We start from the raw sequence: 25,037 nt of genomic DNA on the forward strand, positions 1-25,037 counted from the left end.
ATGTAAGGTGTGGAAGTTCATTCCTGCCAGAAAAATCAGATGAAAAACAGAAAAAATAAAATTGATATACTCATGATAAGGCAAATATCACAAATTATGAGGCACTTCACTTCCTGTAACACACAGTTTTAACTTGCCATTAAGATATCTGTCATAATTATTTTTTATTAGAAATACACTTCCTCCATACATGTTGTGCATTTACTGTAGGTCTCAGTTGTAATGAAATCAATTACTAAATAACTTAAAACCAATAATAGTCAAAAATCATCAATCACAGGCAATGGCTGGATTTAAATGTCAGGGGACCATTAAGCAAAAAAAATGCTGTTGGGACCTTGTTCGTATCTCCCTCCCTACCCTCAGCACACAGAACATCTTTTTAGATATCCACCAAGTGAGCAAAGTATAGACAGGGCCACAAGATTACATTATAATGCAGGTCACACCTTATATGCGGTACTTTATTTTTTATTTTTTAAACAAAAAGCCAAATAAACCTGCCCAATGTACACAGGACAGCAGCATCAGACTACTTTTAAATCTGTAAATTGGGAATAATGGCGATTACGAGGTGCACAGGAAGGCAGCACAGAGAGAGAGAGAGAGAGAGAGAGAGAGAGAGAGAGAGAGAGAGAGAGAGAGAGAGAGAGAGAGAGAGAGAGAGAGAGAGAGAGCGCTGACAGAGGGGGAAGGGGAAGCTGGAGCGGTAGACTGGATGGAGCGGAGAAATAAAATGTTGTGTGTGGCCGTCAGCTGAAGACAGAGAGAAAGGAAGACAGATAGCGGAAAAGAAGGCAGGCTGGTGGCGGAACAGAAGCGGTGTCGGGTTCAGAGAGGAACGCGGAGGCTGCGGGGAACCTCAACAAGGTAAGAATACCTGCTAACGTGCACCGACTCAACTCTGTGCGCTGTTCGTCTGTCTGACAAAGAGACGAACTGATGGCTTCAGGGACACAGTCAGGTTAGTCTGTATGTACACAAATCTTCACGGAGCAAAGAAAAAATATTCTGTTTTGTGCACATGTTTTTTTGTTATTTAGGCTTATTTTTTTTTAATGACTTAAGGTTTGAGTACACGCCTGAGCGTGCTGCATGTTAATGAGGGGTGTATATCACCTGTGATTGATTGCAACTCCAGGAAGATAACATTGCACGAGGTCGTACATCATCAGAGACTACATTAAGCTAATTAAATGACTGAAAATGACCATTCCCCTTATGGTAAATTAAAATGAAGAAGCTGAGCACTATTGACAGCGCAGTTCTTGTGTGTGTGTGTGTGTGTGTGTGTGTGTGTGTGTGTGTGTGTGTGTGTGTGTGTGTGTGTTGGGGGGGTCGGCAGGACAGCCTTTAACTGTGACCTGGACAGGCTTTGCTGCAGGCCAGGACGAGGTTTTATGTTTTATGGCTTCATTGGCTTTCATGAGAGCCAGAGAGATTCAGTGAAGGTCAGGTTTTAGTAAACAAAGACTTGAGGGGAAATGTGCACCAGTGTAGAGGTTAAGATGAAGCCTTGGACAAGGAACCTGTCTTACATGATTATTTTTGTCATGTTTTGGCTGAAAATATTGTGTTTTTTAAAGTAATTCAGCCGAATTAATTGACTGGGAAGAGGACATTATTTGCAACCTCTGAAGTTTGGCTCCCTACCAGCCAAACTGGCACTTCATTTACCATCTTGTCTAGGTCCTCCTCTGCCCCGAAAACCTATTGGGCCATTGAAATTCTGAAATTGGCTCCTGAGAGAAAGAGACACACAAACGTTGGCTTTCCTTCACCTCAGACACAAAGCCAAATTCAATCTCCCCACACTAGAAATGATTCTGTTCTCCAGCTGTGTCAGTGGGCACGCTGAAGGTGTTATGAAGCGATGTTCATCTACTAAGCCTCTGAAAAGCTGTCTGACCTCTTCTGCACTACTTTTTTTGTGTTAAAGTTTATTTCAAGCATTTTGTTATCCTGCTGCACTAAAAGGAATCTAAAGCAAATCTCAAGGTTAGCTGCAGGGAGATAAGAGACTAAATGTCTGGTTGACTGACTGATCTATTCAAGAATTATCATCTCGTATTGGGAGCATACTGATTTGCATAGAACGCAGAAGGTCCTCTCCTCCATGAAGATCCTACACACTGACTTTAGATTAAAGCTGAAGCAATTCGTCAATCTGCAGAAAAATAATAGGCGACTAATTTATTATTTGTCATTTTTTGAGCCAGGAAAGTGAGAAAAATGCCAAATATTCTCTGGTTCAAGCACCTCAGATGAGAGGATTTGTCACTTTTCTTTGTCATATATCATATTAAACATAATATCATTTCAGTTTTGCCCTTTTGGTTATTTCACTTTTTCCCGGAATTCCATAGACTGAGTGATCCTGTTTGGGATGCAGACAGGATAGCTTTAATCCACTTTGCAAAGACAATAGAAATAATTAAATTCTTTGAAATGAGAAGCACACTTTAAATCTTTTGTGGAGTTGCTATAGATTATCTTAATACCTCTGCGAAATGTACAACAGGCCACTTTTTTTTTTTTTTTTTTCCAAACTGAAACCGAATGAAATCTGTCATCTCCAAATATGTCAGATCAGCCATGTGGGTGGCATCAATGGGACACACACACACATACACACACACACAGAGTGGTGGGCAGATGGCATCAGCAGCGTATCGGCGACCTCACCCCACTCCGCCTCCCTCTCGGGACCCGTCCAACAGCAAATGAGTCTGGCAAACAGGTGGCGTTCGTGCATGTTTGTATGTGTGGAGAGGACAGACACATAGGTTAAGCTCTCTGAGTAAAATGACATATAATAAAGTAATGCACTGACTGTAGATGGTGCCTGTGCATGGTTTAGCAGCGGGATGAATAATATTGTCAAGTTTTGTGAAGATAGATGACGAAGAGGCAGAGCCAGAGGGACAAAGTTAAGCAGCGGAAAACTCTAATCAGTCCAAGCATAGAAGGGATTTTACTGTCAGTCATAAACCTCAATGCTCTGTGATACAGAGCATCTGAAGCATGTTAGTATGAAACGATCCAGCACACTCATGTGAGCGCCGGCAGCCAGGGGAAAGCCACGAGTACAAACACGATATTATATTAAAACCCAATGACAAAACAATAAAGAACACTCAGCTGACAGCTTTACTATGTTGCCATGGAGACCTGCCAGGTTATACAGCATTATAAGATGAGAAATATCACAACACCAGTGAGCTTTCAGGAGGTGTAGTAGTAAACAAGATCAAATGATTACCACAAGGTCAAACAGTTGGCTTTATAATACATTAAACTGTTTTTATTATGATTATGCACACACTCAGCCTGTTGAAATCCCCTTGAGCAACTCCCAAAGCCCCCAGTGTTACTGAGACATGGTGATTAAGTAGAAAACTTTAGAGGTGGACACAACAAATCGACTAAATCTTTTATTCCTGCTCATACGGTTAAAGTAAAGTTTTGATTATATTTTCTTCTACCAGCAGTGTCTCACAGACAGACTGATGGCTCTTCCAATGTATTTGAATGATAACCTATATTATTGACAATTACCCTCTTGTAAAGAGAGTAAAGGGGTGTCCCTCTATACAAGAAATGTAATCACAAGTTCCCTAAATCCAAGATGACGTCGTCCACTCTGCAGCCATGCTAGCAGCTCTGTGAAGCACAGCATGGTTTTGGAATAAATGCTAACATTACATTGACAATGCATCTAACCATCTTAGTTTAGTGTTTGCATACTAGCATTTGCTAATTAGCAGTAACCCAAAGCTGGGCCTGTTGTCATTGTTTTGCAGGTATTTAGTCATAAACCAAAGTATTGGGAAAATATGAAAAGTCAGGGGATCATCAGGGATTTGGACATCTGAACCAAATGTCACAGACATTTCAGTCTGCATAAAAGTGGAGAATGACTAACTGAAATGCTACCATACCTAGAACCGCAGTGCTATCGTACCTAAAACCCCCAAAGGATTTGAGTTTTCAATGATACGAGATAGAGAAAAGCTGCAAATCCTCACACTGGAAGAGCAGAAACCTACATGTTATTGGACAAATCACTTAAAAATGATCAATCAGCTAATAAAGATGTTGTTTTCTCCCAATCTCAACATTCATTTTTGTTTGCTGTAGTGTTCTTCCTCTTGATGAAAACATCCATTTCCTATCAAGCCGTATTGGCATTGGTAACTAAATGCTTTCCAGTGTCGCCTCTGCTACATCCTTGCTGTCATTCAGTGTCCCTTCTAATCTACCAGTCCTTTCTAATCTGCTTCACTGTATTCATTGAAATCCTCAGTGATGCACACAGCCGCGAGCCCTGCCGTCTTAAATCAAGGAGGACAGATAATACCACCATATGGCCGGTGGGAACCTTAAGTATTTAGACGATAGACTCAGCAAGTGAGAGGGGGAAAAAAAAACAGAAAGATGTCAGGTTTAAGCACTTCTCAGTCTCTTGTAATTAGAAAGAGGGGGTCGGATGGAGGGAGGATGAGACAGAGGGAAAGAAGGTCAGGAACGCTGGCCAAGTGTGCAGGGAGGAGAGCTGAATGAAAGCAGGGGAACACAAAGGAGGAGTGAGGATTTGCCCCAGAACTGTTCACTTTGTTGTTACAACCAAGTTTTCTCATTGAAGTGGGGTTGTGTGATGGCCAGCAGATAGCTGGAAGACACCTCTTTCCTACAGATGTAGCGAGCGGTATTTGCAGAAGCAGTGAAGTTGAGGAAAAAATGGTGAATGTTTTCAGGTTGTCAGGAAAAAACTTTGTAATGCCTCCATTTTTAGGCTTTTTTTTTTTTTTAACAGTCCATAGCTAAAAGGTTTCAAATATCTCTCTGTTTTGCTAGGTGTGTATTTGTTTTGGTATGCATGTATAGTTAAAAGCTGAGATGACACTTACTGCTACTCTGCTAACTTAGGTAGCATTAGCAGTAGTTCACGTTGTTCTTTATTCGTCATGACTCAATTTAGCAACTGACTGTTCTGGTTAAGAGGAATAATTAACTGTGTTAGGTCAAAATGGATATTTTTTATTTACAGATAACAGCTGGAGAAAAATTAGCAAGTAGCATTAAATTTAACTTTAGCTAATGCTAGCTGAGACTTTCCTCCTTGCTAGCTGTTGCTGTAGCTGTCTAATTAGCTGTCTGTGTGGAAGATAGTACATTGTTGGTTTTGGTCTTTTCATGGGATTTGTTAACAACAAAATGACCCAGTCTTATCCCTTTGAAAGTAATTTTGGTGTGAAATTAAATGAATTTGACTGATCTAATGGCTGCAGTATCAAACCCTGGTTTTGCCTTTGTTGTCAACCTGTTTGCCCGTCGTATTTTGTGGGTTGTCATCCTACAGATCCATGCTCTGTATCCTACTGACAGAGAAGCAAAGCATTAAACAAACATGAATAAATATGACCACCATGGCTTGTGCTAGTTGGCACTGCAGGCCTGCATGTCTGACCTAATAATGTGCAGAATGGATTTTTTAAAAGTGCTACTTTGCCGCTGCCCTGCTGAGTGAGTGAATGAAGGGACAAGCAGGCTGCTGGTGGTGCAGCAGTAGACTGAATCAATCTGTTGGTATTATTATTGATTCCTGATTGACGGCCACTCATGGGGAGAGGTTAAGGGTCATGTTATGCTCCAGCAATGATCCTGCATGGATAGCATGTACATTACAAGACAGTGATGATGCTAGTCTGTCGTTAGCATGTGGAATTACTTTAGCACAGCAGTAAAAGATATTTAGTTTGATGTTTTGAGAAGACTGATGCCACTCTCATGTTGTACAGTAAATATGAAGCAGAGAGTTAGCTTACCTTAGCATCAGCAGTGGCGGAGGGGGAAATGGGTAGCGTGGCTCTGTCCAAAGGTAACAAAATCCACCTACCAGCAGTGCTAACACGACATGCACGACACATTGTAGTTTTATGTTGAATTAGCATAGCACAGTGACTTCCTGGAGACTGCAGTATTGCCAGCAGTGCCCCCCATTTCCAGTGCTTATGCTAAGCTAAGCTAACCATCTGCATCTAGCTTCACATCTGACTTCATATTGACTGTACAGATATGAGAGTCGTATCGTTATCTCATTTGATGGCAAGAAAGGAAATAGGCATATTTCCTAAAATCTTGAAGTACTCTAAGCAGTAGATTATGATATCAAGGGGCATCTCACTCGCCCAACCTGGTAGAGCACGTACCACGCATCAAGGCTGGGTCTGCAGCGGCCCAGGTTTGACCCTCTTTCTCCCCTGCTTTCCTGTCTCCCTTCACCTGTACTATCAAAAGAAAAAAAAAAGGTATAAAATGCTGAATGAGGAAATGCAAATGGATGTTTCGTGGTGTGTTTTTCTTCCTGTAGGTTGTATGGAAGGTTATTTTATTATCAAAAAAAAAGGAATGCCATCAGTATCCGTGTGATGCTGGAAGACCAGGAAGAGGAATGGAACAGTCAATTACAACTTGTAATAGCTCTTTTCAGAGTGGCTTAAAAAGCTTTTTTTTTTGTCATCAACACTCAGCACTCTTAGACACAATTGAATGCATTACATTTTAAACATAGCTCCAACCTGGGCTTTATGAACACTTGTCACCCACTAAATGAAGGACTGTTTGCGCTGTGACCATTTATTCTAATTGCCACTTTGGCGCGATGCCATCCTGCCTTCAATCAGTTTATTTCCATACTAGAAATTTCCTTGGCAGCGGCTGTGTTTTCTCCAGCCCACCAGAGGAAAATGTCACCAGTAAGTGGCAGAACTTGAGAAGGAATTAGCACAAGACAATTGTAAATCACTGTTTGATGTAATAGAACAAGAAAGAAAGAAAAATTGGTGATTGTTTTTAAAAACTCTTATGATACCAAAGTACAGTTTCTCCTGCCTTGTATTCATAGACAAACCCCTGTGGGTATAACTGATTTCTGGAAATATAATCAGCAGTAACATTAAATTATTTGGGCTGATGGATGTCTCCATTCATATGTCTTAACAGTAAATAAATTTGACGAGGGTTTGACAGCTTGCTGCATTGCTAGCATGCTGATCAGGTGGTTCTGGTTTGTGATTATAGACGTGAAGCGTGTGTTTGTGGTAATCATGGATGTCTTAACAATGAGCCAGAAAATGCTGCAGGATTGTTGTCGTAGTTTCCTTCTGAAAGGAAATGTTGCTGCCAGAGTGAAAACACAGACTTTTGCTTTCAGTTTGTTTTGTCTGGTGTCTCTAATGTGGCATCCAGGCAAGTGTTGATTTGTCTCCAAATGCTCCGTATTTATCTCTTTTGAATCCGTATTTTTTCCTTTTCCAATAATGCAGCACCGCTTCCTGAGATTACCAGTGTGTCATTCCTGGTTGTTCAGATTACAAATATCCATTGAACACATCGTTATGTTTGACTAAATGCAGATGCAACTGGTGGCTGCAATGAATATACAAACATTTAATTTTTCCCTTTTGGAAAGTTGTCGGAAGCTTTTTTTCTCTCAAACTGGGAGGATTGGATTGAACAGTGGACTGCATACATCCTTAATCAGAGTCTGGTCTGTTTATCTAGATAGAGTTAATGCTTGCTGCTGGATGTGACAGAATAACTGCCTTCATGAGTGCAACCAGAAGGTTTCAATACCTTGCTGCCAGCTGCAAAGTCCTTCAGCCTGCAGACAGTAAAGGGATATGTGTAGGTTGAAGACTGAGCATACTCCAAAACACTGTGTTCACCTGGCATCTTATTACTGCGACCCTCCCACAGATGTGTCTGTTAGTGCTCAAAGCCTCCCACCCACACAGCCAGCAGTTGTAAGGTTGGAGCAGGTACACAGCAGGTGATGAACATACTGCTGCTTCACATGATTTACTGCAGGGACTGTTAATTAAGAATGTGGATCACTGAAGATCAGGCTGTGATCTAACCAATGTAGTACTGTGTCAGGGCATCTGAGGAGTAAAATGTGCATCATCCTCACTTAAATCGGTAAGATATATAAACATAATCAGCTGCCTTTTTATTGGTGAATGTCTATTTGTCTGCCAAATTGTGTTTCCTCTTGGGAAAAGGTGCTTTAAAATAAGGTGATGTTAAAAAAATCTTCATGACTCAATGTGACTCAAGGACAGCATTAAAATGTACAAGTGTGCAAGAGTCATTGTCAGAAGTTCATTGTTCATTTGTCAGGATATTTTAAAGCCTGGTAAAGTCATGTGTTCCTCTGCAGCACTGACTGCTATTCTGTGTCTGAAAGCTTAGTATTCAGGCTTACCATTAGGTACCAGAAGGGCTTCAATTATTATTCTTTTTTTTTTTTTTTTTTTTCATTATTGACTTGTGTGTGTGTGTGTGTGTGTGTGTGTGTGTGTGTGTGTGTGTGTGTGTGTGTGTGTGTGTGTGTGTGTGTGTGTGTGTGTGTGTGTGTGTGTATAAAATGCCAGAAAATAGTCCAAAAAAAAAGATACCACCAGTTTCTCAGAGCCCAAGCTGACACCTTCACATTTCACTGTTTATCCAACCTACAACCTAATACCCAAAGATATTTAATTTACTAATAATAATGAGGAAGATTCCTGTGTCCCTGTGAATCCTTAACATTTAGAAACTAAAACCAGAGAATCTTTTGCATTTTAACTTGATAAATTAACGATATATTCTGTAAATGCTGATCTATATGTGAATATTGAATATAGTGTGTGTACTAAGCCGTCTTGATCTGGATTGTCAGGAAGCTGCACTGTTGCTTATGCACATACATTTACTGTGTGCACACTGCTTCCTGGACCAATATCGTTTGATCCTGTCTGAAACGATTAACCCATTATCAAAATTGCCACGTTTTCTGTCATTTGATTATTTGGCCTAATCTCAGCTGTAGTTACCACCAGCATAGATATCATTGACATAACACACAATTCCACTGGCAGCTAATGAGCAAGGTAGTAAGAAATCTGTCATTTGGAGATGAGTTTGAAAAAAAAAAAAAAAGAAAATGAATGAAATGTAATCATGATGCCAGATTGAAGCCACATGCTTCACTGCACCAAACTAGCGAAGTGAATAATGTGACACAACTCAAATACCATTTAATGAATCTAATCTGCCAGACACTGGAAGTGTAAATGCACTGGTACTGTGGGGTTGCCATGGTGACAAACGAGGTGAAGGATCCTATTGGACGAAAGTGGTCAATGCAGTTTGACGTCACTTTCCTCCAGTTTGGCAGTCACACAGCTGTCAGTAATGAGAGCAGATATTACTTACATGGAAACTTCAGCACAGTAATGAGTTTATTCGTCACTGTCAAAGCATGGCTGGCCGCTTACCCTTTTTAAAATGTGTTTACATTAAGCAGTAATTTTAAAGAGAAATGATGTGCTCTACGAAGTGAGCTCCAAGGCACTGAAACGTATTTTGTCTGACTTCACTGTGCTCTCTATTATTAGTCCGTGTTTGCAGCAACAACCCTTAAGTTTTTGTTGCACCTACCGGCTGATTTTTAATCCTAAAGTGCAAATAAAGACACACTGTCAAATTAATACAGGTGAAACAAAAAATGCCCTTTTTAAAAATGCAAATCTAAGAATCACAATGTAGGGGGGGTTTTTTGTTTTGTTTTTTTTCTCTTTCCATTCCCAGCTGTGTCCCTGATTTTTTTCACCTCGGCCACACGTGAGGAACAGAAGGACTCCAGTGGAGGGAATTCACCGGCTTTGTGTTCCCTCCCTCCCTGTTCTCCCCCTCCTGCCTCCTCTGAATGATTGAAGCCATGCCCATTGTGTCTGCAAGCACAGGTACAGTCAAACATATGCTTGAACTTACTTGTTCATTCCCTCTGATGTTTAATATATGTGCTTATAATTAATGCAAGTGCTTATCGAGCAGACATTACTGGAGTTTATTGTACATAATAAAAGGTCATTATCATGTCAGACTTTACTTGGGAGCGTTGGACTTTGGTCCGAATGTCAGTTCACACAACATTCAGCTGTTTCCTTGAGTTTGAAAAAAAGACAACCTGATGTCTAATGAAACGGTATCAAAATAGATCTGTGAATTTTCTCATTATAATTCTTCAAAAATGACAAAACACAAGCAAAATGGATATGGAACAATCCACAGGTAAACAGGTTCATTGGTAACAGGTGATAGTGTCATGATTGTGATGATAGTGTCACCACTTTGTGAATGCATGATTGTATAAAGGATGTTGCTACATGAGCTCAGGAACACTTTGTAAAACTGTTGTCGTTTAACACAGTTTGTTTGCAAATGACTGCATTTGGATTGCATCTTTTTTGTCATCTAGGTTGTAGCTCATGATAGAAAATAGGTGTTTGAATGTTTTTGATGATGTGTAGGGCTGCATGAGACTCTGGCCCTGCTCACCTCTCAGCTCCACCCTGATGCAAACCATAAAGAGGACCTGGTCTTTCTCAAAGATGTCTTCAGTGAGAAGAGCCTTGGTTACCTCATGAAGGTACAGCAGACATGTCTAGAAGTGACGACTTGAGATTGTGAACAACCTGCAATTCTGCAAATAATATGAAATGTTTATCTAGTATTTTACAGATTTCACGTTCTGAAAAGCACCAAATGTCATGAAGCTAAGTCAGTTTTTGTGCATGTTTGTGCCATTTGTTGTACAGATCCATGACAAACTGAGGCAGTATGAGAAACACAGCCCAACCCCTGTTCTGCACAGCGCCTCCTGTCTGGCAGAGGATGTAGGTGCAGTCTTTCCTCAATATGTCCAAAGCCAAACTAAAGCTGAACATGACATAATATTGTAATCAAATACTAAGTAAACATTTATTGCAATCTAGCAAAGGCAATTTTCTGTGGAGATATATTGAAATATTTGATCTTGAAATCGTCAGCTGGCAGAGGAGCTTCAGAATGGAGCGCTGGAGGACGATGAGCGAGAGCTGCTTCTCCTGCTGAGCACTCCTCACCTCAAGGTAGACTCACGCATATACGTTTAGTTTCCTTTGTCTTACAGCTGCAGGACAGTGTCTCTCTCCTGTTATTCCTTCTGAGGTCTGCTCTCTTTAATGTTGATGCTTTCTCCATGAGCTGCTATGTTTTTTCATCCAAGTTGATCGTCTGTTACATAACGTCAGAGCTGTCTGTACCCCTTCCCCCTGTCCCCTAGACACAGTGCAGATCGCCTAATTACTCTTATCAAGTGATTGCCTTCAGTTTATTGGCTCTCTGGGGAGCGGGAAGAGATGACGGCCGTGAAAACGGAACTCTCATTTTTTCTCCCTTTCTTCTTCGTTTCTTGTCTCCCTGCCTACACAGCACACTTTTGATGGCTTCTCTTTGGTGTATTATTTGTTTTTTCTTGCTCTCTTTATGTTGTTGTTGTCCAGCTCTTAAATCTAACCTATCTGTGCGTGTGTCTATGTATCGTTTCGTAAAGGCAGTGCTGTCGGCCCACGACACCGTGGCCCAGAAGAACTTTGACCCGGTGCTGCCGCCACTGCCAGAGGATCTGGATGACGACCTGGAGGAAGAGTCGGTCAAGATTGTCCGACTGGTGAAGAACAAGGAGCCCCTGGTGAGGGAAAAAAAGAGCTCTCCCTTCCCTCAACAGCTGTGCCCTCCAGTGAGGCTTTAAGACTTCATTTGCTTTAATGGAGCAGCTTTGAAGCTTTAGAGAGCTCCAGGGCGTCAATGTGTGTCTCTCTGTGATGCTTTAAAAAAAAATCCATTCTCAAGGAAATCCTTGAAGCAAAGGACAAAAAATAGATTTGTTTTTAACTGCTGGAGTGACACACAGTGTGCAGCAAAAGGCATACATAATGTCGCCAAATATCTGCCTATCAAAACCCAGCTTGATCCAAAGGTGAGAGAATATGAGCTATTATCATGGTTTTCTTTGCACTGGTGGGATTGCTCATCTGTCTGATATGATGTGTCAGTTGTTTTCCAGAATGTGCAGATCAAATATATTTCAAACCCACCAAGTAAACCTGAGGAAATAGTTTGAAATTTTGGAAAAATATGCATTTTCTCACTAAAAGTCAGACGACAAAATCAATAGTGCTCATGGCTGTAAATGTAAGGCTGAAGCTACAGTCGCAGCCGGATAGCTTAGCTTAACATAAAAGAATCTCTATCGACTAACTGTACCAGAACCTCTAAAGTTCCCAATTAACAAATGATATGTTTGTTTCATCTTTGCTGAGGCAGATTTTGCCACCTTTGGTCTGAGCCAAGCTAGCTGTTTCCCCGTTTCTAGTCTTTATGCTCAGCTAGGATAACCATTTCCTGCTGTAGGTTCATATTTAGGTTACAGACATGAGACTGGTATCGATATTCTCATTTCTACAGAACAAAAAAGTTATTACACATATTTCCAAAATGTTGAACTGTTCCTTTAATTTTAAAGGATTTACTGAAATGGATGGAGATGAAACCCCTGAAATGTCAAAGAAATATATGTAAGTGTGAGTAAATGTGAGTGTGAAGAACCAGGGACTTTAAGGCAGGTCCAGAAATGAGATACTTGATGATCAAGTATCAGTATCTCCACTGAAGCTTAGTTATGTGTTTGTAAATGTTATTGCTGCCCTTTTTCCAGGGAGCAACTATCCGGAGAGACGAGGCGACAGGTGCTGTGATCGTGGCCAGAATCATGAGGGGAGGAGCAGCTGACCGCAGCGGTGAGACAAACCACTGCTCACACAAATGATACCACCAGTAATACAGTTGTATTAAATAATTTCAGTGGAAGAAATAAGAAATTCATGGCTCAGCTGCAGCAAAGTGCCATAAGAAATCATCTTGACTACAGAAGCAAAGTGAAATCCTCTCTGTTCCACTTTGATGTCGATTAGGAACTTCCCTCCCAACAGGACTTTCTTATCTCTGCTGATACACAGACAGAGAAGTGAGGAGATTACGTTGTGTAACCCCCTCAACTGTTTACAGAGATCAAATCCTTGAGATTACTGCCACAAGATTGCATATTTTGAGATTACAAACAAGGGTTACTCCTGGCTGTTGCCATGGAGATGTTATCGACTTCATGCCAATAGAATTTTTTTTTTTTTCAAAAACAGCGCCTCATACACTAAAAACACTGTGGTATTGCACATGCTGGGGTTCTCCTCTGCTGTATTTTCCGTGGCTGGTAGGCTTGTTTTCATTAGGCTTGTTTTTGTGGGTGTGTTGTGTGTGTGTGTTTCCAGGTCTGGTGCACGTAGGGGACGAGCTTCGCGAGGTCAATGGAAACCTGATAACCCACAAAAGGCCAGATGAAATCAGTCAGATTCTGGTAAAGGGGATAAAAAAGCATCACACTAGTTGAGATACTGAATGATTATTCCCTGATGATTACTGTGGATGCAGAGGATGATGCTGCTGCTCTAATGTCTTTCATCAGTCCCAGTCACAAGGCTCCATCACACTGAAAATTATTCCAGCTGTTGCAGAAGAAGACAAGCTTAAGGAAAGCAGGGTGAGGGCCCCTCTGCCTGCAGCATCGTACCAGTCAGAAAATGTCTATTTTATTGATTGATTGATGTTTTTAATAATTTTCTTATCAATGACTTGCAGCAACTCCCACTGACAGTCTCATTAGAAGCAGCAGAATTGATCTCTTGATAAATGCATTCATGGATGCGACATTTTGGGAAATACTTAATTGCTTTCTTGCTGAGACTTAGATTAGACGATTGATACGACTCTCACATCCGTCCATTCAGGATAAGGCTACAGCCTGCAGTCAACTGTCTGAGCATAAAGACTGGAAACGGGAAGAAAAGGCAACACAGTCCACTTACCAGCACCTCTCAGGGCCAGGTCATCGATCAGAGCAGATTTTCAGACAGTCACTCCTGGGAGACATTCATCGGCTGTTCGCATGAAAAATGAAAGTTCAAACCCTGCCTCCTTCCTCACCTCCAGTGTGAAGTGTGAATATCAGATTGTCTGTTTCAGAAAGTTGCAGAAATGATTGGATGGAGCTCCCTCCAATCCAGAGTCGGAAAGGTGTGATGGGAGGGGGCTTCTGAGGCTTTTGGACCATCAGAGAGGCATTTCTAAGGAAACATAGTGGCAGCTTCAAATGAGCTGCGGGAGAGGAAATTCAACAAGTTATGTTGACTGGGAGCAGTGAAGAGCCAGGCTAGCTAGCTAAACCTCTCCAGCTTTATATTTGATGGAAAGTGGTATCAATCATCTCATCTAACTCTCTGCAAGAAAGCCAATATGAGCATATTTCCTAAAATATGAAACTTTGCTAACAGAATATTCCTGCTCTAAAGGTTTATCTCCGGGCTTTGTTTGACTACACGCCCTATGAGGACAAGGCCACGCCGTGCCAAGAGGCGGGACTTCCCTTTAAGAGGGGGGACATTCTTCAGGTCGTCAGCCAGGAGGACGCCACCTGGTGGCAGGCCAAGAGGATGCGCGACTGTAACCTGCGCGCTGCCCTCATTCCCTCTACGCAGTTCCAGGAGAGGTAGTCAGCATCAACCCTGATGTCAAATCAATACGTTTTGTTCAAAGTGTAGGATTTAAAAAAATGCCTGCCTTTATCAGATCAAAAATAAGTCTTTCCTACATTGCTTTTGTTTTTCCCAGGCGCCTGAGATACAGGATGAAAATGGGTTCGTTTCCCATCCCCGTGTCCCCCAAAGCTCCTACATGTAAGCCTACGTCACGTCTGCAATCAAAGCTTGTCTCCCGTAACCTGCAGTGTAACTTTAAATGTACAAGAGGCTTAGATCTACAGAGACAGGTCGTATTGGCTGAGTCTCATCTAGACAAGGAGACACAGAAAGAGAGATTATGGAAAGAGAACAGGGGATCTGAGGTTAATCTCTAAAAACATAAATACGTAATCCATCGTTTTGTTTCCTAATCCAATTTAACAGTAGAATGAAACAAAGTGGTCTGAAAAACACCAGGTGGTGGTGAAGGCCGTTCTTTTCTTGGATCCACTCCTACCTGCATGAACGCTGAACGTCATGCTCTATGGTCCATCTATATAAAGGACATAGGACATGTAGATGGAGTGAAGCAGATAAGCCTCACATACAGATGTATTTTCAAGGCAGTCTTGAAGTTTCACATTGTGCTTCAGCAGTTTAAATGTACGTCATCATGTACTCGAGGAGCAGAACAGTGGTAACAGTGCAGCAGGTGTAATGCTCTGTCACCCTCTATAGTGATGCTTTGTGTTATTCCTTGCATTGCTAACCTCAGATGATCGTGCTGAGAGAGGTACGTGGACAAAACCTCATATTAGAAATTCATCCCTGCATGGCCTCCATGTGATCATGTACAGAATTTCTAAATGAAATCACCCCACCTCAATCTTTAAAAAAAAAAAAAAACAACAACTCACAAGTGATGGTTTTCCTCCACGCCACCCTTTTGTTTGCCTTGGTACCCTCAAACTCTTAGTAGTTACTGCATTTAACCTGAACCTGTCCTCCCTCCTCTTACCCTGTCTTCTCTTCCTGCATGTCGTCCCACAGAAGACTGTGACAGTGAGGGTGCTCTCAATGGAAAGGACATAGGTGAGGAGGCCCGATCAATGAGTTCGTACTAATCACTGCAACATCTCATTTCTGCTCAGTCTGTGTGTTAATCCGTCCCTTATTCCTGGAGACTGTTCTTGAGGTTTTCTCGTGGAGTGGTTAGGACAGGTGTCAGCTTTAAATCTGCCTCACCTCAGAAAACCATGCACGGAAAAGATTTGTTTGCTCTGCCACACCTGACCTGATCTACTGATGTCACCATGCCTCGGTTAACAATCTCACCACGCTGTTCATCAGGCTTCCTGGCTGCTCTTACTGACTTAACGTGACTGTGCTTCTGTGTGCCTGAAAGTGATACCGCAGCCATTTTAACCTGGACCTTATTTTCACATCTTACTCCATCATACAGACAATTCACTGAAGTCTTACACACAGACACACTGTTACAAAGATATGATAAATGGTTGCTTCATTACTTCATTAGTCTTTTCAGCATGCTTAGTGCAAAATAAATAAAGTCATGAATTAACAGAATGACTCACTGCATTGTATGAGGTATAGCATGAATACAGCATTGATATTGATTAATTGATTGATATTGATTGCATTGATTAAGACTTTAAAAGTCCCCAGAGGATGCAGCCTAACGCCTGCAGAGTGATCCCCGGACTCTTTCTCCAGCACCATCATTAGCTCAAAATTTCATACTTTCCAGCATGCTAACATGCTAAACAAAGCTGAGGAGTCACATTGTGTGGGCCTGCTAGGACTGGGCACAGTGGTGCTTTGAGCTAATGCTAGCTGCAGCCTCACAGAGCCACAGTCTTTTCTTACACAGTTGCTTCATAACGGTCAGCTTTCTGCAAAATAAAGACATGAAACATGAATTAAACTGATGTTAAACTTGGAAAGCACCATTAACAAGCAACGGAAAAGCGCCTCTACAGTGAAACAGTGGTTGATTTTTGTTTTTAATTGATCAGTTTGATGGACGATGATGTGAAAACTATTGCGGTTAAAAATAGCTGAACCTCTGCTTTGACCGTCACTGACGTTTTCCTTCATTGTGAAACAGGATCGATAAGTGGCCGTGTGTTTGTTGTGGGTGTATCTTCATGCCCTGGCTCAACGCTTTGTGCGTGTGAACTCGTGGACTCTGGCAGGGTGTTTGTGCAGTCTGCTGCAGCCTCAGACCTTTTCACAGCGTCTTCAAAGCGGCTCATTTGCCTCTTTGTGCTTCACAAACGGCCTGTCCTCCCGCCACACGCTGACGGTGCTTTGCTTGTGTTTGGTGAAGAGGTAGACACGGCATGCATGGCTTGCAAGCTTCTGTTCTGTTGATGAGATTTAAGCTGGCTGAATAAATGGTCTAATATGAGCTGTAGTTTCTCCCAAGAGTAAGACAGCCCCTGCCTTCTGTGGCCATGCTTTCTCATGGGATTTTTACTCAGGTACTCTTACTGATTTCTAATGGTGTTGTTCTGTGTTGTGTGATGTATGACACAGGATATTGATTTTAATCAGGGAGAAACTGAATTGATGGAATCGTCTGTTTGCTCTTTATCAGGCTTGTAACTTAGGTTTCTCAAGGTGAAGGTGTCGAAGTGTGGTCTGAAATAGACGTTAAGAGGGTTTTAGGATGTGGATCTCTGCTCTTCTTACCTTTGCATGTCTTTCACCTCAGCTGGCCTGCGCAGAAGTTTCCGCCTCAGGAAAGATCGTGCATGCTCACCAGGAGAACCTCAAACTCCAGACGCCAATCACACAGAGTTCCTGATTTATGAAGAAGTGACACAATATCTGCCCCGGCCTGGCGAAAGGCCTCGTCTCATAGTCCTGATCGGTACGTTCACTGTGGGGTTCAGTGACACTGAAGAAGCTCGTATGAGCATAAATTTGAGAGTATTTCTCCTTTTGAGTCTCATTCTGCCACATGTGAGTCAGAATCAGGTCTTTTCTGAGATGTTTCCTCAGCACATGATCACCTTGTCTGTCTGTCTATTATGTGGTCAAAGGTTCCCTGGGAGCTCGAATCACTGAGCTCAAACAGAAGGTGATCGCTGAAAATCCTCGGCGTTATGGTTTGGCCGTGCCTCGTAAGTTTTGCTTATTAAATTTTTTTTTTTTTGTTTTTTTTCTTCGGCCTTACATCACATACGCCTTGTGCGAAAGATGAAGATTTTTTTTCTGTCTGCGGTTAAGATGCTAGCGTTCACCTGAGCACCTGTTCGTAGCTCTAGGATTTAAATTGATCGACTGTTGGACATTTTCATCCAGTGGAAGTTTTTATGCAAAACTACACTAAAGCTAATTAGCTATGATGCGGAAACATTCGCACCAGCCTTGCTCTTTTCTTGCATTTGAGAAGGATTAGATGTTTTGTTCATTGCTAGTTTATGATTAAATGTAGTGATATAAGATACAAAACACAAACTGAAGTAATGCCTGATTTAATACAACATGCATCATGAATTCCTGTTGTCACTGTCAGTTTATGCGATTAGGTAATGGATCATAGAGTAATTAATGAATGTTAATTCACATAAAAAAATAATTTATATGCCATCAAATTAGCTGGACTCAGTTAAATGAAAAAGCTAATTTTAGATCCGAGTTTGACAAAAACAGCTTCGTATCTCAATGAGAACACGCACTGTGCTGCTCTCAGCGAGGCTGATCGAATGCATGGGTGTTAAATCATCATGACTCATGCATTAGCTATGCATGTGTTTTGTAACCTTGTTATAAAATGTTGCCCACAAAACATAGAAGCGCTCAGTTTATTATCCTCTCTTCCCACCGTCTCTTCCTGCTGGCTGGGTTCGAACACGTGGCCTGAAGACACCACTCGAGCCAGGAAGTGTCACGAGAGAGAAGGAGTCGAGTACCACTTCATCACCAAAGCCGCTTTCGAGGCCGACATCCAGAATGGCAAGTGAGTATTGGACACTGCATCTTTCAAACCAAGCAATGAAGTGGGACAAAGTTCATTTGTATTGTGAAGAATGCAGGCTATCAACAGGAAATTTAATTAAGGCCTCTGTTCAGTCAGTGCACATTAACGTCTAATTCATGATGGTGCTGTGTTTCTGCAGATTTATTGAATATGGGGAGTATAAAGATAATCTGTATGGCACCAGTTTGGAGTCCATTCACCGAATTTTGGATCAAAAGAAGGCTTGTCTGGTGGATGTGCAACCAGAGGTTAGTGTCTGAACTGACATGCACATTGTTGATTACAGTTGTATTACCTGGCAAGTATCTTTACTTTTAATTCACTACATGTGCAAAGCCATGTCCTGGAGCATGTACAGACATGGAGACAGATGTGAATTATGATGTGAAGAATGAGGATTTTTCATTTGATTCGTTGCTTTATTTCATATTATCACAGAGATTATTGCAAGTCATTGTATCTGTCTCAGTAAAGACCCTGACTTTCCCTGAATCAGTGCAGAACAGCTGCCGTGTATTCCAGGTTTTAGCATCACTAATCTGACCGTTCAATGACAGATTTAAGATTTGACTTGTCACATTTTTAAAGCATGACCAAGTTTGGAATCGGTCAACAATGCAGATAATTTAGTTGAATGTGAACTGAAAGGTGCTTTAAGACTCAAGTAACTCAAGCCTTATCGGCTTTTATGTCTCCTGGTTTTTCTTCCTCACTTGTGGTTCTTTTGTTGTTTAATGTTTGTGAATTGACGATGTTTAAAGACTCATTAGATGTTGTGAACTCTACTTCTGGGAGGGTTAGGGTGTTACATAAAGAGTATTGATGGTGCAAACACAACTTAACATTTAACGTTTTTCCCCCACATTCAGGTGCTGAAGACTCTGCGTACTGCTGAATTCAAACCGTATGTCATCTTTGTAAGGCCGCGCATCTATGATAGTCAAAGGAAACCACTTGGCTCCTCTTCCTCACTCAGCTTAGGCGTCACGGTGCGTTACATGAAAACACTGTCCACAGGAAACTTGAATACTTCCACAGACCTTTTTTTTCACCTGCATGCTGCTCTCAATCAAACTCTGTCCTTCCTTGTGCTGACCAGGAGGACGACCTACAGGAAATGAAACAGTCAGCTGAGCGGATGGACGAGTGCTACGGCCATTGGGTGGACTACATCTTGGTGAAGGAGGACCCAGCCAGTGCCTTAGCTGAGCTCCAGGTCGTACTGGAGAGGGTGCAGATGGAGCCTCAGTGGGTGCCTGTGTCCTGGCTGAGGAGCTAACCTGCTTCACTGACTGACTGGTTCAAGTTGGATCCGCGGACGACGTGTGTGCGGACAGATAAAACTGCAGGAAGCCTTCTGAGTGTTGGAGTGATCCAGTGTTTACTGCCATACTAACCATTCCACAAATACAGGCTTGTGAAAGTTAAGTCGGTATCATAAAACGACTGAAAGCTTTCTTCATCAGTCTGAACGTCAAGCCTTTGTTTTAGATTCTTCAGTGTAAAATGACATCCTGTATATCTAAACCGTGCAATGGCAGCGTAACAGCTCTGACAGGTATGTAGCTCATGCATGTAGGACAAAGTTCCTAAAGCAAGCTGTACTCAAAGATCTGCACTCTGTTCTGTGAAACGTCTACTGTAATAGCAGCTACAATGTGAAGTGCCATATCTAGCATTTACAAAATGTATAATTGTAAAACGAAAGAAGAGATCTGCGGCCCATCGGCTCATGCAGGAGACTGTACTTACATTACTGTTACCTGACTTTAAAGTCTGATAAGTAAAACATGATGAATTAATGTGTTGGCACTGTTTGAGGATGAATCACTGAGAAATAAAACTCATGAGCCATCCACTATTATTTGGGGAAACCATTTACTTTAGAACGAGTTATGTAACAATTATAAACCAAACCATAAACAAAAGGAGGAAAATATACATTTGTGTTTGCACTGCAGGAACACACAAGGCCTTTTACTTCCACAGCTTCTTGATCGACATGTTCTTCTCGCTGTCTTTCTGCATCACCTGTGAAGGGAACAATAAGTCTTAATCAGAAGGTGCTAACAGAAACATCCCATTAGAAAATACAAAGTGAGGGATTAGCTTCATTCTTCTACAGGAAGATGTGAGATGGACCTGAACTTCATGTTTAAATCATTTTGAGACAGTATAGTAGGTGGTTACACAAACCTTTGCCACAGCCATCTCAAAGTCCTCCTGGGTGACGTGAACTCTCCTTTCTCTCAAGGCATACATACCTGCCTCTGTGCAAACACCCTAAAAAAATACACACACAAAAAAATGTAAGTCCAGCTGTGTGCTCCCTCCATTTACCACCCAACTGATACCATTTATTGAGCCATTTCTCACCTTAACCTCAGCACCAGAAGCTCCAGGCATCAGCTCTGCGATCTTCCTCAGATTAATGCCACGTGTCAGGTTCATCTTCCTGGAGTGGATCTTCAGGATGTCCAGACGGGCCTGTTGGTGCAGAATTAAGATAACCTTAGACACACACACACAAAATTCAGAATGAACAAGATGGTCTATATTGTACAAGTTTGTACCTCTTCATTGGGAGGGGGAAACTCAATCTTCCTGTCGATCCTGCCTGGCCTGAGCAGAGCAGAGTCCAAGATGTCAATACGGTTCGTAGCCATAATGACCTGAGAGAAAGTAAGAAAGTAAATTTTAGTCAAATTAAAAACAAGATAAACAATTAGCATTATTAATTACAGTGCTTGGGTCATTAAAGTGTATACCATGTCTGCTCAACTAAAAACCGGGTCTCAAACAATGGTGGGGGGCATAGTCAACACAAACAAATAAAAGCTGGGTCTCTAGGTGCTGGTGTATAAAACATGGGTTGATGAACTCCTGGTGGTTGTCACTTTGTGCATATCAACAAGGCATAATGTTCAGCTCTATCTCTTCAAATTAATAAATTTAACAACATCGTCCTGCTATTTCAGATTCTGTGTTGCTCAGTTTCAGTCTCTGTGGGTGTATGTGTGTGTGTTAATGTCTCAGCAAAACTCTATTTTGTAGTAATGTACATGTACCACAAGATGGCAGTAGCTACATTTCAAGTGGAACAGAACCTGGCATGACATTGACTTTCCCACAACATGTCCTGCACGGCCCTGCGATCGACTAGCAACCGGTCCAGGGTGTACCTCGCCTCTCGCCTGTTGACAGCTGGGATAGGCTCCAGCCCCCCCCCCCCATAGAAAATGAATGATTGAATGAATGAATGTCCTGCACGTTTCACAATAAAAGCCTGGTTGAGGGCTTTCTGAGACAGGACCTGTTGAGTTTGTGTCAACAGTGTGATGCCGGAAATTCAACAAACCCACAAACACTAAAATCTAAAAATAACAGGCCTGCCTCTAATACAAGCCTTATTCAAATAAAGGCCTGTTGAAGTGAAAAATTCTCATGCTTTTATTCTGTGTAGAACAGGTCAATGGTTAAAAAAAAAAACAGTAACACTATATTTTACCATCCCCTTAGCATTTAAAATCAGTACATAACATTTATATGGTTTACAACACTAATTTAGTTTTAAGCAGATAATGTTTTTAAATGTTTAATTGTTTGACTATGTTTAACTTTAATTGTTGAAAACATAATAAACACCTAAAAATGTACATCTGTGTTAATTCATTATATACTGTTCACAGATGATACATGGGAGAGTTTCAGTATTACCACTGAAACCCTATGCACACTATAAACCTACATTTAAGCATGTGTAAGGCTTCAAGTAACTATGATGATGATGATACATACTTGGAACTATTTCAAGGAGTGTGGGATACCTTGATGTTCTTTGTGGCCTCGAAACCATCCAGCTGATTGAGCAGCTCCAGCATTGTCCTCTGCACCTCACTGTCGCCACCTGAGCCACCCTCCAGACGAGATGACCCAATGGAGTCGATCTCGTCCATGAAGATAATGGAGGGGGCATGTTCTCTAGCCATGACGAACAGCTCGCGCACCATACGGGCACCTGGTGCAAGAGAGGCAGCAGAAATCGTGGTTATACAACCAGAGAGTTGTGAAAAATTAATCAAGAATAGAAATACATTTGATTGATGCATTGGGAAGAGGCAGAAGAGCTCACCTTCTCCAATGAACTTCTGGACCAGCTCAGAGCCGGACACCCTGATGAAGGTACAGTCAGTGTGGTGGGCCACAGCTCTGGCCAGCAGGGTCTTCCCTGTACCCGGGGGACCATACAGCAGCACACCCTGCACACAGTCAAAGCAGAACAGAAATCAGAACCATCTGAGCACTGATGGGAGAAGACCACATATGACTAGAGCTGCAACATTAGCTGACTGTCACAACACTATTCAGCAACAATTTGATAGTGATAAATATTATTAACTATCTTTAATCTCAGTCACTTTTGATGCAACAATGACAAATCTTTTCTTTCTTTTCTTTTTATTTTCAGTTTTTTTTTTCAAATTTGACACTTTGAACTTTCACGTGTGAAAAGCAGAGGTTTGTGTTCCAGTTCGCAACCATATAAGCTTTGGTGAAATGTCTCAATCAGTTTCAGGAGCACAATTCTGCATCTGACCCTTAACCCAATTCTCTGACCTGTGGCAAGAAAAGAGACAGTTCTTTTGTCAATCACCCACCTTGGGCTGAGCAATGCCTAAAGCCTCAAACAGCTCCGGGTGCTTGACAGGCAGCTCAATCACTTCCTTGATCTCCTTTATCTGCTTATCCAGGCCACCAATCATTTCATAGGTGGAGTCCGGCACCTTCTCCACCATCATAAGGGAGACCAGAGGGTCCACCTTGTTGGGCAGGATCTTGTGCAGGGTGTAGCTGTCATTACGCAGAGCCACACGGCAATTTGGAGTCACCTAGATCATAAAAGACAAGTCTTAGCTACTGACTGCACAGAGGAGCAAATATGACTCGATTTATTATTCAGTCTTGTGCTACGGTGGTGACAATTGAAAGGCATAATGTTTGTTTTACAAGTGTTCTGTTTGGTTATTATAAATATAACAATGGGAAACCTATTGAAGTACCCTTCCTTGCCACCATTATTAAGATAACAACAACTACAATACTAACGTCATTGATGTCAATGTTCTTGTCCACATCCACGACAAATTTTCCTTCTGGATGCACCTGAAAATGACGAGGAGATGTGTTAATTAAAGCTGAACTTGTAGTCAAAAATACAGTGCGCTACAAAGTGCAAGTACATAGCATACCTTGACCAGCACTTTCTTTTTGTCCATGACCCGAACCACTTCTCCTACATAGGACCCCTGCTCCTGTAATAACTGCAGCTCCTCGCGAAGGAGACGCACTGAAAGTAAAAAAAACATGGAAATTTAATATTTTCACCCACAGGGAAAGTTTCCAGGCTTTATATGATCGAAAGAGATGCGGTAATGAAAAACAGCGCACCTTTGGCATTGAGCTCATTTCTCTGTGCCTGCAGACGTCGGAGATTCTGGCTCTTATCGTTCACCGTCAACTGTTGAGAAAACAGTAGTTCAGGATGGAGAGCAAAACAGACGGTATGCAATCTGACACTAATTACTAGCTGAAAGTTTGCATATATATTATTTTCTTACCTGGAGCTCTTCTATCTTAGACAAGTAGTATTGCCGGAGACCTGAGCCACCTTTACTCTCCCCCATCTCCATCTGTCAAAGAAAAAAAAAAAAAAACACAATCACACTTTCCCAGAGTTCCACTGTCATCTGGATAAATGACAATTTTAACAATAGATCAATTGCTGTCGAGTTATTTTCAGGTATTCATTAATTCCTTTCCAAATAATGCTAAATTACATTAACAACACAAATATGAAGAATTTCTGTAAAGACTGACTGGCACCACATCGAGCCTGGTTATTAACTAAAACTTAAGTGTGGACACAATTGAGGTACTTTCAGTCGGCAAAATACCGTTATCAAAAACCATCCTGTGCAACAACACAACAATAAAGTGGTTAAAACGTTACTTGCCTCCCCATATCTGTAACTACCCAACCAATTTATCTACTAGCTTAACAAACATTAACAAAAACTAGCGTTATCATTAGCTAACTGCTAACTCACATAAGATAACAGTTAGATGAGGCCACACTTGGTCAATCTCACGCGATTTATGATCTCAAGTAGTATTTAAAACCCGATATATATTCTTAATTAAAATAGAGGGGACAGTCGCCGACATACCGCTGCTAGTCATTCAGTGACAATTCACAGTGAATCTTAGCTTAGCTAGGTTAGCTACAATGAGACAGCAAACCGGCAGCATACTATACTTATTGTTTTGAATGAGGTGACATTTCACTATTAACAACATAGTCGCACAATAATTCAATCTCACTGATTTAAAGAAGCCATTCAACTCAACGCGCAATAGTAACTTTTCTTTGATAATACACCAATAAAACCAACAAAACAGCAGAAAAAATACACCTACATGATCAATACCGTCAACCTCCATGTTGAAATTTTCTGCTTCCGCTTGAGCAGTCCTATTTCCGGAAGACTTCTTCTTCCAGTATCTCCATAAATTACATCCGCGCATCG

The 25,037-nt window shown here is 41.5% G+C and overlaps 2 protein-coding genes across 2 annotated transcripts; one reads left to right on the plus strand and one right to left on the minus strand.

Moving 5' to 3' along the window:
• The first annotated feature begins 681 nt into the window (after positions 1-681).
• Positions 682-20,314, plus strand: LOC139349329 (MAGUK p55 subfamily member 3-like). The gene is made up of 19 exons (XM_070990033.1): positions 682-870; positions 9,637-9,791; positions 10,359-10,477; positions 10,647-10,724; positions 10,878-10,958; positions 11,423-11,560; positions 12,587-12,668; positions 13,197-13,282; positions 13,391-13,465; positions 14,274-14,470; positions 14,593-14,657; positions 15,217-15,234; positions 15,492-15,533; positions 17,179-17,337; positions 17,510-17,590; positions 18,336-18,429; positions 18,590-18,698; positions 19,320-19,439; positions 19,550-20,314. Exons 2-19 carry the CDS (start codon positions 9,755-9,757, stop codon positions 19,727-19,729), a joined length of 1,761 nt encoding a protein of 586 aa, XP_070846134.1. The 5' UTR covers positions 682-870; positions 9,637-9,754; the 3' UTR covers positions 19,730-20,314.
• psmc5 (proteasome 26S subunit, ATPase 5) lies at positions 20,298-24,998 on the minus strand. The gene is made up of 12 exons (XM_070990034.1): positions 24,928-24,998; positions 24,069-24,140; positions 23,899-23,968; positions 23,700-23,797; positions 23,557-23,613; positions 23,109-23,339; positions 22,583-22,709; positions 22,278-22,468; positions 21,024-21,122; positions 20,827-20,937; positions 20,647-20,733; positions 20,298-20,481 (listed from the first exon to the last, which is right to left on the minus strand). Exons 1-12 carry the CDS (start codon positions 24,949-24,951, stop codon positions 20,428-20,430), a joined length of 1,221 nt encoding a protein of 406 aa, XP_070846135.1. The 5' UTR covers positions 24,952-24,998; the 3' UTR covers positions 20,298-20,427.
• Between the last annotated feature and the right edge of the window lie 39 nt (positions 24,999-25,037).

This window comes from Chaetodon trifascialis, chromosome 21 (assembly GCF_039877785.1).
Source record: "Chaetodon trifascialis isolate fChaTrf1 chromosome 21, fChaTrf1.hap1, whole genome shotgun sequence".
NCBI lineage: Eukaryota > Metazoa > Chordata > Actinopteri > Chaetodontiformes > Chaetodontidae > Chaetodon > Chaetodon trifascialis.

Coding starts and splice junctions, on each gene's coding strand:
- psmc5 (XM_070990034.1), bottom strand. CDS start 24,951: ATGGAGGTTGACGGTATTGATCAT. Junction 23,969..24,068: donor CTAAGATAGAAGAGCTCCAG/GTAAGAAAATAA, acceptor TTTTCTCAACAG/TTGACGGTGAACGATAAGAG. Junction 22,469..22,582: donor CCAGAAGTTCATTGGAGAAG/GTGAGCTCTTCT, acceptor CTCTTGCACCAG/GTGCCCGTATGGTGCGCGAG.
- LOC139349329 (XM_070990033.1), top strand. CDS start 9,755: ATGATTGAAGCCATGCCCATTGTGTCTGCAAGCACAG. Junction 11,561..12,586: donor TGAAGAACAAGGAGCCCCTG/GTGAGGGAAAAA, acceptor CCCTTTTTCCAG/GGAGCAACTATCCGGAGAGA. Junction 13,283..13,390: donor ATGAAATCAGTCAGATTCTG/GTAAAGGGGATA, acceptor GTCTTTCATCAG/TCCCAGTCACAAGGCTCCAT.